The sequence below is a fragment of the Oncorhynchus kisutch genome, linkage group LG8, assembly GCF_002021735.2.
Source record: "Oncorhynchus kisutch isolate 150728-3 linkage group LG8, Okis_V2, whole genome shotgun sequence".
NCBI classification, from domain to species: domain Eukaryota; kingdom Metazoa; phylum Chordata; class Actinopteri; order Salmoniformes; family Salmonidae; genus Oncorhynchus; species Oncorhynchus kisutch.
The window spans coordinates 45,849,893-45,862,509 of NC_034181.2; the positions used below are offsets into that span (position 1 = coordinate 45,849,893).

The 12,617-nt window shown below is 44.4% G+C and overlaps 1 protein-coding gene across 4 annotated transcripts in view; it reads left to right on the top strand.

Annotated features, from left to right (window-relative positions):
• LOC109895617 (rho-related BTB domain-containing protein 2) overlaps positions 1-12,617 on the top strand; it is a 99,201-nt gene that overhangs the window by 61,276 nt on the left and 25,308 nt on the right. For all 4 annotated transcript variants that reach the window (XM_020489466.2, XM_020489468.2, XM_020489465.2 and 1 more), the window contains 3 exons: positions 2,506-2,691; positions 3,969-4,770; positions 5,127-5,346. In XM_020489466.2, coding sequence (XP_020345055.1) covers positions 2,506-2,691; positions 3,969-4,770; positions 5,127-5,346 — 1,208 coding nt within the window. The remainder of the gene's footprint in view (positions 1-2,505; positions 2,692-3,968; positions 4,771-5,126; positions 5,347-12,617) is intronic.

The following is a 12,617-nucleotide window of genomic DNA, read 5'->3' on the forward strand; positions in this document are numbered from 1 at the left end:
AAGTATGCCAGAATCCAGAACCCTGTCTCACATAAGTATGTGGTGCCAAACTAGGTCAGATCATCTACTGCTTTCTCAGCCAGGCAGGAGACCGCTTCCTGCTGTAGATCAGCAACCCAGAACTGTGTGTGTGTGTGTGTGTTTGCCTCAAAAACCACCGTGCAGTTTATAGCAGTTCAGAATAAAAAATATGACTTGTATTTAAACAGCAACAGTTCCAACCGAGACTTGTTTTCAACAATAATTTATACAGTAGGCCTGATCATGTTTCATCTTCATCTGTACTGTTACTTGTGATTTCACTATCAGTAGCTAGCTAGCTTGCTTTGGCTAACGCTAGCTGTTAGCTGTGTACAAGGAGATTGTTTGAAAGAGAAACTCACATCGACTACTATGGGAGATAGTACTCCCTTATTTCTGCTTACCATCACCTGATTTAGTCATCCACTGTCGAAGCACTGTTTCCTGAAGCATTCTGCCCTATCCAGAAAGAACTCCCTGAGTTGACCGTCATGCTGTGGATGTTTGGTCGGGACGTGTCGTTTTAATTTGTTCCATTTTGAGAGACTCATTCAGCACTAACCCGCACAAAACACATTGGGTGCTCCTCGTTATTTCTCAAAGTGTGTATTAAACCAAGAGAGAGAAACTCATCGCTGTATTTGCGTTTCATGACAGTTGAGCTCAGTCAGAACTTGTTGCTAGCTTGAGTCCATTTGATGGCGAGTGGGAATGACAATTCCGTTGCCGCTTCAAAACAACCAGGAACTCGGAAATCTCCCACATTTAGCTTCAGTGTGTTTAAATATAACTGGGAACTCTGAGGGGAAAAAACCAGTTCCAACTGGGTCAAATCAATTCGGCCTCTTTCTATAGCTACAACTTTCCAACCTGAAGATCACTGAAATCATGATTTGACCTCGTATTTTTCCGAGTTCCCAGTTGTCTTGAACACGGCAAGTGGCTGATGGCGCACCATCATCTGCTGCTGTATGACAGTACTGCGGAGTGATCTTCAAGAAAACTGCAGAAAAAAAGATCAGGTAAACCTCGAAGCACACTGGGATCTCCCGTCCACTGACGCAGCTGCCAAACTGAGTAGAGAAAAAACGCTGCTAAACAGAGCGCACTGAACAGAGAGTGCAGTTGCACTTGGCCAAATCATTTCATGAAATAATTATACATTTACTCTGACATGTCGCAACCCATACTTTAAGAAAGGCTGCCATATAGCTCAGTAGAACCCCCCCCCCCCTCCCCCCCACACACACACACACACACACTCCCCTGCCAGCTTAGACAGGATTTAGACATTTATGGGTTAATAACCCTTTTGAAAAAACATTAATCTGACCATGGTTGTTGGCCTTAGGGCTGGCATAATTACTGTATAACTGTGTAACCAATGATTATGGAACGAACAGCTGACTGAAGACGGGTCAGCGGGACATTCCTGCAGTTGAGTCCATTTCTTGGGTAACATGGAATCTTAACAACGTACTAAAACTTTGTTGCTCCGTGCTGAAATGTGGAATGTTAATTCTAATTATGTTGACTTATGAGGCTCATGCAATGGAATGTATTTTTTGTAATGTCTCAGTTGAATCAACAATATTATCAGCACATATTGATGGATACACTTCCTTCTTTGACTTCCTGCTTTTAATTCCTTCTTCGCTCCTATAGATACACTCACAATGGTCCACCCAATTATGCCATTATACCAATTACTGTCATCCAAAATTCTATGACTGTCACAGCCCTACATATTGATTCAAATTATTATAATATATTTAGTGAATTCCATGTTTTGACCCCGGATAAATCCCAATAAAATATAACAATTAGCCTATTTATCTTTACTGAAGTCCATTTCCATTGCCACTATAACGGAGTGCTCTGTTTAGTCTGAAATCAGGGAAGAGTGGAGAGGCTCCCTTAGTGCTGTGCTGTGCTGGTTACGTGGTAGCTGGCATATTCATTCACATATGGGAAGCCACACACACATGCCCGTCAGAGCCGTGCCTCAGAGACACTAGTGGTTGAGAACAGCCTTAAGTCCTGTTGTCAGCCTGGCCCATCGCACTGACTGGCTGAGGAAGTAAGTAGCTGATGCTGCACTGGAGCTATTGTTTGTGTGTGTGTGTGTGTGTGTTGCTCTATTATTAGCCACTTTCTGTGGCATTGGCAGCCTTACAGCCTTAGTGGGCTTACATAAGAGAGAGAAAGGGGCTTCATAGCCCACCAGCCTCAGAGGCCTGTAGACATGACACACACACACACACAACCCTATGACCTCACACCCCAGCCCGCTCAGTGTCGCCATCCATATTCACTGTGCCTAGCAGCACTAGTGTAGACTCTTTTCAGACATGTTTTTGACCTCCAGGAATGTACTTCCATCTCTCTCTCTCTCTCTCTCTCTCTCTCTCTCTCTTACTCCCTCCCTCCTTTCCCCAACTATCTCGCCCTCCTCTCTACCTCTTTTATTTGTGTGTGGCACAGGTCTGACGTGGTGGTGCTGTGTTTCTCCCTGGCCAACCCCAACTCCCTGCGCCACGTCCGCACCATGTGGTACCCTGAGATTAAGCACTTCTGCCCCCGCACCCCTATCATCCTGGTGGGCTGCCAGCTGGACCTGCGCTATGCCGACCTGGAGGCTGTCAACCGCGCCCGCAGACCCCTAGCCAAGTAAGACAACAATCACCCTGGTCTTCCTGAGACGGGTCCATGTCAGACTTGGGTTTAAAATCAAATCGTATTTGTCACATGCGCCGAATACAACAGGTGTAGACCTTATCGTGAAATGCTTACTTACAAGCTCTTAACCAACAATGCGGTTCAAGAAATAGAGTTAAGAAAATATTTACTAAATAAACTAAAGTAAAAAATAAAAAGTAACACAAGAAAATAACAGTACCGAGGCTGTGTGCGGGGGTACAGGTTAGTCGAGGTAATTTGTACATGTAGGTAGGGGTGAAGTGCCTGCATAGATAATAAACAGCGAGTAGCAGCAGTGTAAAATCACGGGGGGGCAGTATGCACTACCCTCTAGCGCCTTACGTTCGGATGCCAGACGGTGATTTAACTGGTCAGGATCCTCTCGATGGTACAGCTGTAGAACTTCTAGAGGATCTGGGGACCCATGTCAAATCTTTTCAGTATCCTGGGGGGGGTTAAAAGGTTTTGTCATGCCCTCTTCACGACTGTCTTGGTGTGTTTGAACATGATAGCTTGTTGGTGCAGTTCAAGGTGAGTAATCGCTGATCTGATATCCAGAAGCTGTTTTCGGTTATAAGAGACGGTAGCAGCAACATTATGTGCAAAATAATGTATGAAAAAACACACAATAGCACAGTTGGTTAGGAGCCTGTAAATCGTCACCCATCCCCTCCGGCGCCATTATAAGCATATTTACTTATTTAACATTTTTATTTAACATTTTTATTTTCAAGTAATGTGCCCAAATCCAACTACTTTTATTTTAAGTATTTGAAAGTATTTTCAAATAATTTCCTAGAAATAGACCTACTATTTTCAAATAGCCAACAATATTTGTTGCCAAATATATCTCAAGTATCCCCTAGGACAAAACAGACCAGGGAACAAATGCAGTATTTAAATATTTGTGTTTGAAAATACACTTGTCTGTGTATTTCAGTATTTTCAAATACATGGCAATATTTGACTCTTTGAAAGTAATTGAAAAACTTAAAATAGTTTTTGAACCCAGGTCTGGACCACCTTGACCGCAGCAGTCCCATCACATCCATTGGCTGGATGTTTTGCATTTGATTGAATCGCAAACATACCTGTCCAGCCTTCTGTCTGCCCATAGTTTCTTTCCTTGTTATTGTCTAATACATTCTTGACTCAGTTACAGCCCACGATAGCACAGTTATAGCACAATCATTTCATTAGATATCTATCTCTCTGCTAATTCTCTAACCCTCTCCCTTTGTCCTCAGACCCATCAAGCCTACAGACATCCTACCTCCAGAGAGAGGCCACGAGGTGGCAAAGGAGCTGGGCATTCCCTACTTTGAGACCAGCATCGTGGCCCAGTTTGGGGTAAAGGATGTGTTCGACAATGCTATCCGTTCTGCCCTTATCTCCCGCCGCCACCTCCAGTTCTGGAAGTCCCACCTGAAGAGAGTCCAGCGGCCCCTCCTCCAGGCCCCGTTCCTGCCCCCCCGTCCCCCTCGCCCTGTGGTTGGCATCCCCGACCCCCCTCCCATCGATGGAGAGGCCCCTGATTCCCTCTTCTGCCAGTCGCTGTGCGCCGACGTCCTCTTCCTCCTCCAGGGCGGTGCCACGCGTGTCTTCGCACACAAAGTCTACCTGGCCACATCCTGCTCCAAGTTCTATGACCTCTTCACCCTGGACCTGCTGGCTACTGAGTCAGATTGGGAGGGAGAGGAGCGAGCTGAGAGCGGGGAGGAGGACGAGCAGAGCAGGAGAGGGGCCAAAGAGCAGGCGGGGCGCACGAAGAGCTTGGACATCGATAAGGAGGGGGAGGGGGGCGCCAGGGGACTCAAACGGCCACCCATGCTCCAGCAGGGCTCCCTGAGGACTTCCAAAAGTGATAACGCCCTCCCCGCCAGGAGCCAGTGCCCTCTGGGGCCCCTGGGAGCCGGCCGTGGCCTCTCGGGATGGGGGAGGGGCTTCCTGAGTGTGTACCTGGAGCACATAGCTGACCCTGAGACGGGGCGACTTCGCCTCATGACTGTGGTCTCCATGGACGGCCTCATACAGGAAGAACCCTTCCAGGTAAGATCAGATACCAACAAAACAAGTCTTGCAAGATGCTTTGGATAATAGCGTCTGCTAAATCACTATATTAAATCATGCAAAACCAGCTACACCGTGAGGTTCCCATTCCCATCACTGTTCCAGGGTTGTATAATCATTTTAGTTCACTGTGAAGAATGTCCCCTACTGGTCATTCTAACCATAACACATTTTAGGGCAACAAAGACATTTTAAAGGAGAATTAAAGGTCATTAAAGTGAAGTTAATCCAAACACATCAAATGGTGTTTATTAACTTAATTTATACCACTGCTTGGCTTAATACTCAATTCCGAGAGGGTGTTTATTATTTTTTCAACTTTGCTGTGGTTCCAGGCGGTGCTGCAGTACCTGTACACAGGCAGTCTGGACGAGAGCCGAGGGGGCCTGATGCAGGTGGCCACCATCGCCGAGCTGCTGGAGGTGTTTGACCTGAGGATGATGGTGGCCAACGTGCTGAACCGTGAAAGCTTCATGAACCAGGAGATCACCAAGGCCTTCCATGTCCGCCGAGCCAACCGCATCAAAGAGTGCCTCAGCAAGGGTACCTTCGCCGGTAAACACACTGCCCCCACTTTCCTTGACATACTGCGTTCTCAGAGCTAGTGTGCATGCGTTTGCGTGCGTTTGTGTGTGTGTGCACACAGCACGTTTAGCATTCCCACTTTATTCCAATATTCTCCCATGAATTCACACATCTGGATCAGTGGCCAAGATATTGCTTTTCCTATCTGCAATATTTTGTTTGTGTGTCCTGTCCTGTCCTTCATTTGGTGTCATCGATCTAAATATGTGTCGCTGAGCTTCTCTGCTTTCTCCGTATGTGTGCCGTGCCCATGTGTTTTTTTACGTCACTTAATTCTGGTTCGTGTGTGTGCATGTTGGCTATAGCGTTTACCTCAAGGTGAGAGTCCTATACCATCTCTAAAGTAACTGTAGACTTTTCTACCATCAACTGGCATACCACAATCCTTATTTTATAGTCATTGTGTCTGTTTCCGTGGGTATTTCTTTTTCAATATACACAGAAGTCTGTGGACACCCCTTCAATTTAGTGGATTCGGCTATTTCAGCCACACCTGTTGCTGACAGGTGTAAAAAAAAAAAATGCACACAGCCATGTGATCTCCATAGACAAACATTGGCAGTAGAATGGCCTTACCGAAGAGCTCAGTGACTTTCAACGTGGCACCGTCATAGTATGCCTCCTTTTCAACAAGTCAGTAAGTCACATTTCTGCCCTGCTAGAGCTGCACCGGTCAACTGTAAATGCTGTTATTGTGAAGTGGAAACATCTAGGAGCTTCAACGGTAGGACGCACAAGCTCACAGAACGGGACCTCTGAGTGCTGAAGCGCATAGCGAGTAAAAATCCTCTGTCCTCAGTTCCAAACGTCAGCACAAGAACTGTGCGCCGGGAGCTTCATGACATGGGTTTACATGGCCGAGCAGCCACACACACGCCTAAGATCAGCATGCGCAATGCCAAGCGTCGGCTGGAGTGATGTAAAGCTCGCTGCCATTGGACTCTGGAGTGCTGAATCCAACTTCGCCATCTGGCAGTTTGGCAGACAAACCTGGGTTTGGCGGATGCCAGGAGAATGCTACCTGCCCCAATTCATAGTGCCAACTGTAAAGTTGATTTTTTTATTTTTAGGGAGCAGATCATTGTAGCAAATAGATTGTGGCTTCCATCAATGTAATTGTCTGCTTCATTTTCAATCCCCCATATATTTGTTTTGTAAATATATAAACTCAGCAAAAAAAGAAACGTCCCTTTTTAGGACCCTGTCTTTCAAAGATAATTCAGAACAATCCAAATAACTAAACAGATCTTCGTTGTAAAAGGTTTAAACACGGTTTCCCATGCTTGTTCAATGAACCATAAACAATTAATGAACTTGCACCTGTGGAACGGTCGTTAAGACACTAACAGCTTACAGACGGTAGGCAATTAAGGTCACAGTTATGAAAACTTAGGACACTAAAGAGGCCTTTCTACTAACTCTGAAAAACACAAAAAGAAAGATGCCCAGGGTCCCTGCTCGTCTGCGTGAACGTGCCTTAGGCAAGCTTCAATGAGGAATGAGGACTGCAGATGTGGTCAGGGCAATAAATTGCAATGTTTGTACTGTGAGACGCCTAATACCGCGCAACAGGGAGACAGGAGGGACAGCTGTGGCAGACCACGTGTAACAACACATGCACAGGATCGGTACATCCGAACATCACACCTGCGGGACAGGTACAGGATGGCAACAACAACTGCCCGAGTTACACCAGGAACGGACAATCCCTCCATCAGTGCTCAGACTGTCCACAATAGGCTGAGAGAGGCTGGACTGAGGGCTTGTAGGCCTGTAGTAAGGCAGGTCCTCACCAGACCTCACCGGCAACAACGTTGCCTATGGACACAAACCCACCATCGCTGGACCAGACGGGACTGGCAAAAAGTGCTCTTCACTGACTAGTCGCGGTTTTGTGTCACCAGGGGTGATGGGGGATTCTCGTTTATCTCTTAAGGAATAAGCGTTACACCTGAGGCCTGTACTCTGGAGCGGGATCGATTTGGAGGTGGAGGGTCCTTCATGGTCTGGGGCGGTGTGTCACAGCATCATCGGACTGAGCTTGTTGGCATTGCAGGCAATCTCAACGGTATGCGTTACAGGGAAGACATCCTCTTCCTTCATGTGGTACCCTTCCTGCAGGCTCATTCTGACAATGCCAGCATGACAATGCCACCAGCCATACAGCTCGTTCTGTGTGTGATTTCCTGCAAGACAGGAATGTCAGTGTTCTGCCATGGCCAGCGAAGAGCCTGGATCTCAATCCCATTGAGCACGTCTGGGACCTGTTGGATCGGAGAGTGAGGGCTAGGGCCATTCCCCCCAGAAATGTCCAGGAACTTGCAGGTGCCATGGTGGATGAGTGGGGTAACTTCTCACAGCAAGAACTGGCAAATCTGGTCCAGTCCACAACACTCTGAGGAGGCGATGCACTACAGTACTTAATGCAGCTGGTGGCCACACCAGATACTGACTGTTACTTTGATTTTAACCCCCCCTTGTTCAAAGACACATTATTCCATTTCTGTTAGTCACATGTTTGTGGAACTTGTTCATTTTGTGTCTCAGTTGTTGAATCTTGTTATGATCATACAACGATTTACACATGTTAAGTTTGCTGAAAATAAACGCAGTTGACAGTGAGAGGACTTTTCTTTTTTCGTTGAGTTTATATCAAATCCAGTTCAAGTCGGACGTTTACATACACTTGGGTTGGAGTCATTAAAACTCTTCTTTTTTTATATCTCCACAAATTTCTTGTTAACAAACGTTAGTTTTGGCAAGTCAGTTATGACATCTACTTTGTACATGACACAAGTAATTTTTTCCAACAATTGTTTACAGACATATTATTTCACTTGTAATTCACTGTATCACAATTCCAGTGGGTCAGAAGTTTACATACACTAAGTTGACTGTGCCTTTAAACAGTTTGGAAAATTCCAGAAAATGATATCATGGCTTTCGAAGCTTTTGATAGGCTAATTGACCTCATTTGAGTCAATTGGAGGTGTACCTGTGGGATGTATTTCAAGGCCTACCTTCAAACTCAGTGCCTCTTTGCTTGACATCATGGGACAATGAAAAGAAATCAGCCCAAAAAAATTGTAGACCTCCACAAGTCTGGTTCATCCTTGGGAGCAATTTCCAAACTCCTGAAGGTACCATGTTCATCTGTACAAACAATAGTACGCAAGTATAAACACCATGGGATCATACAGCTGTCATACCACTCAGGAAGGAGACATGTTCTGTCTCCTAGAGATGCACATACTTTGGTGTGAAAAGTGCAAATCAATCCCAGAACCACAGCAAAGGACCTTGTGAAGATGCTGGAGGAAACGGGTACAAAGTATCTATATCCACAGTGAAACGAGTCCTATATCGACATAACCTAAAAGGCCGCTCAGCAAGGAGAAGCCACTGCTCCAAAACCACCATAAAAAAGACAGACTACGGTTTGCAACTGCATATGGGGACAAAGATCGTACTTTTTGGGAAAACGTCCTCTGGTCTGATGAAACAAAAATAGAACTGTTTGGCCGTAATGACCATCGTTATGTTTGGAGGAAAAAGGGGGAGGCTTGCAAGCCGAAGAACAACATCCCAACCGTGAAGCACGGGGGTGGCAGCAACATGTTGTGGGGGTGCTTTGCTGCATGAGGGACTGGTGCACTTCACACATAGATGGAATCATGAGGGAGTAAAATTCTGTGGATGTATTGATGCAACATTTCAAGACATCAGTCAGGAAGTTAAAGCTTGGTTGCAAATGGGTCTTCCAAATGGACAATGACCCTACGCATACTTTCAACGTTGTGGCAAAATGGCTTAAGGACAACAAAGTCAAGTTATTGGAGTGGCCATCACAAAGCCCTGACCTCAATCCTATAGAAAATTTGTGGGCAGAACTGAAAAAGTGTGTGCGATCAAGAAGGCCTACAAACCTGACTCAGTTACACCAGCTCTGTCAGGAGGAATGGGCCAAAATTCACCCAACTTATTGTGGGAAGCTTGTGGAAGGCGACCCGAAACGTTTGACCCAAGTTTAACCATTTAAAGGCAATGCTACCAAATACTAATTGGGTGTATGTACATTTCTGACCCACTGGGAATGTGATGAAAGAAATAAAAGCTGAAAGAAATCATTCTCTCTACTATTATTCTGACATTTCACATTCTTAAAATAAAGTGCTGATCCTAACTGACCTAAGACAGGGATTTTTTTACTAGGATTAATGTCAGGAATTGTGAAAAGTTGAGTTTAAATGTATTAGGCTCAGGTGTATGTAAACCCCCGACTTCAACTGTACATACAGTACCAGTGTGGACACACCTTCTCATTCCAGGGTTTTCCTTTATTTGACTATTTTCTACATTGTAGACAAATAGTGAAGACATTGAAACTATGAAATAACACACATAGAATCATGTAGTAACCAGAACATTGTTAAATAAATCAAAATATATTTGATATTTGATATTCTTCAAAGTCGCCACCTTGATGACATCTTTGCACACTTTTGGCATTCTCTCAACCAGCTTCATTTAGTTTATTTTAGGTTAACCATAATATTTGTTGTAATAAATGTTCTGTGTTTTCTGGTGGATTAAACTGAAACTGCAACCAACTTTCTATGGCTTGTTTTAAAAAGAGCAATATTTTGGAGCTAATTACGTTTTCAAATAACCAAAAGTGAGAGGTTGTAATCTGAATCAAGGGCATTCTTGAACATGGGGTGAGACATTCTTTCTAGTCTGCTAAAGAACCAGGTCGGATTTAACTATAACTTTTGGATGACTGAAGCCTTTAATGAAAGGTATAATGCTTTAATATTTAATCGTTTCTACCCTCTGAGTTCATATTCAATATATACAGTGCCTTCGGTAAGTATTCAGACCCCTTGACCTTTTCCACATTTTGTTACGCCTTATTCTAAATGGATTAAATAATTAAAATATCCTCAGCAATCCACACACAATACACCATAATAACAAAGCGAAAACAGCTTATTAGAAATGGTTTGCAAATGTATAAAATAAAAACAAATACCTTATTTACATAAGTATTCAGACCCTTTGCTATGAGAATCAAAATTGAGCTCAAGTGCATCCTGTTTCCATTGATCATTCTTGAGATGTTTCTACAACTTGATTGGAGTCCACCTGTGGTAAATTAATTTGATTGTACATGATTTGGAAAGGCACACACCTGTCTATATAAGGTCCCACAGTTGACAGTCCATGTCAGAGCCAAAACCAAGCCATGATGTCTAAGAAATTGTCTTTATAGCTCTGAGACAGGATTGTGTCGAGACACAGATCTGGGGATGGGTACGAAAACATTTCTGCAGAATTCAAGGTCACCAAGAACACAGTGGCCTCTATCATTTTTAAATGGAAGAAGTTTGGAACCATCAAGACTCTTCCTAGAACTGGCTGCCCGGCCAAACTGAGCAGTCGGGGGAGAAGGGCCTTGGTCAGGGAGGTGACCAAGAACCCGATGGTCACTCTGACAGAGCTCTAGAATTCCTTTGTGGAGATGGGAGAACCTTCCAGAAGGACAACCCTCTCTGCAACACTCCAGCAATCAGTCCTTTATGGTAGAGTTGCGAGACGAAAGCCACTCTTCAGTAAAAGGCACATGACATCCCGCTTGGAGTTTACCAAAAGGCACCTGAAGGACTCTCAGACCATGAGAAACAAGATTCTCTGTTCTGATGAAACCAAGATTGAACTCTTTGTTCTGAATGCCAAGTGTCACGTCTGGAGGAAACCTGGCACCACCCCTACGGTGAAGCATGGTGGTTGCAGCATCATTCTGTGGGGATGATTTTCAGAGGCAGGGTCTGGGAAACTGGTCAGGATCAAGGGAAAGATGAATGGAGCAAAGTACAGAGAGATCATTGATGAGAACCTGATCCAGAGTGCTCAGGACTTCAGACTGATGCGAAGGTTCACCTTCCAACAGGACCACGACCCTAAGCACACAGCCAATACAACGCAGGAGTGGCTTCGGGACAAGTCTCAATGTCCTTGATTGGCCCAGCCAGACCCCAGACTTGAACCCAATCAAACATCTCTGGAGAGACCTGAAAATAGCTGTGCAACAAAGCTCCCTATCAAACCTGACAGACCTTGTGAGCATCTGCAGAGAAGAATGGGAGAAACTCCCCAAATACAGGTGTGCCAAGCTTGTAGCGTCCTTCCCAAGGCTCGATGCTGTAATCGTTGCCAAGGTGTCTGGCATGCCGTTCCAAGTAATAATAATTTCAAAAACATATAATTTCAAAAACAAGTTTCTAGGTGCATGCAAGGCCATAAGCAAATGGGTAAACTGGGATATGACTAAGAGTTAATCAGGGTGAGTTTTCCCAAAAAATGTATTTTCCTTTCGACTGTAGCAAGACCTTAACTATTTTTGCTAACTTTCTATTCAAATGTATTGTATTGAGATCATTTTTTTCTTTCGGGATATGATTGAATGAGTATTTCCACTTCACCATCAGACCATTTTATTGGTAAACTACAAGCTAATGTAAAAGTTGTATTTTTTTGTGATCCAATGCATATTATAAACTGGGTGGTTCAAGCCCAGAATGCTGATTGGCTGACAGCTGTCGTATATTTATGCAATAAGGCACGAGGAGGTGTGGTATATGGCCAATATACTGCTGCTAAGGTCTGTATCCAACACTTCGCGTTGTGTCTTGCATAAGAACAGCCCTTAGCCGTGGTATATTGGCCATATGCCACACCCCCTCTGGGCTTATTGCTTAAATATAGTACACTTATCATAATTTTATTGTAATCCAAAGAGGTTTGAAAAATTGTCTAGATGCTCTATGAGGCTACAGAGGGATCCAAATGGTAGATTTAAAAGAACATGAATTATCAGTGTGCAATGACACTTTTTGTTTTTAAGCCCAGGATTTCTAGGCACTTGATATTATTGTTGGATCTGGAACTGTAAAGTTTGGTTGAGGAGGGATAATGGTCTGTGGCTGTTGTTCATGGTCCTGGCTAGGCCGTTCCAGTGAAGGGAAATGTTAATACTACAGCATACAATGACATTCTAGACGATTCTGTGTTTACAACTTTGTGGCAACAGTTTGGGGAAGGCCCTGTCCTGTTTCAGCATGACAATGCCCCCGTGCACAAAGCGAGGTCCATACAGAAATAGTTTGTAAAGATCGATGTGGAAGAACTTGATCCTGCACAGATCCCTAACCTCAATCCCATCGAACACTGTTAGATGAATT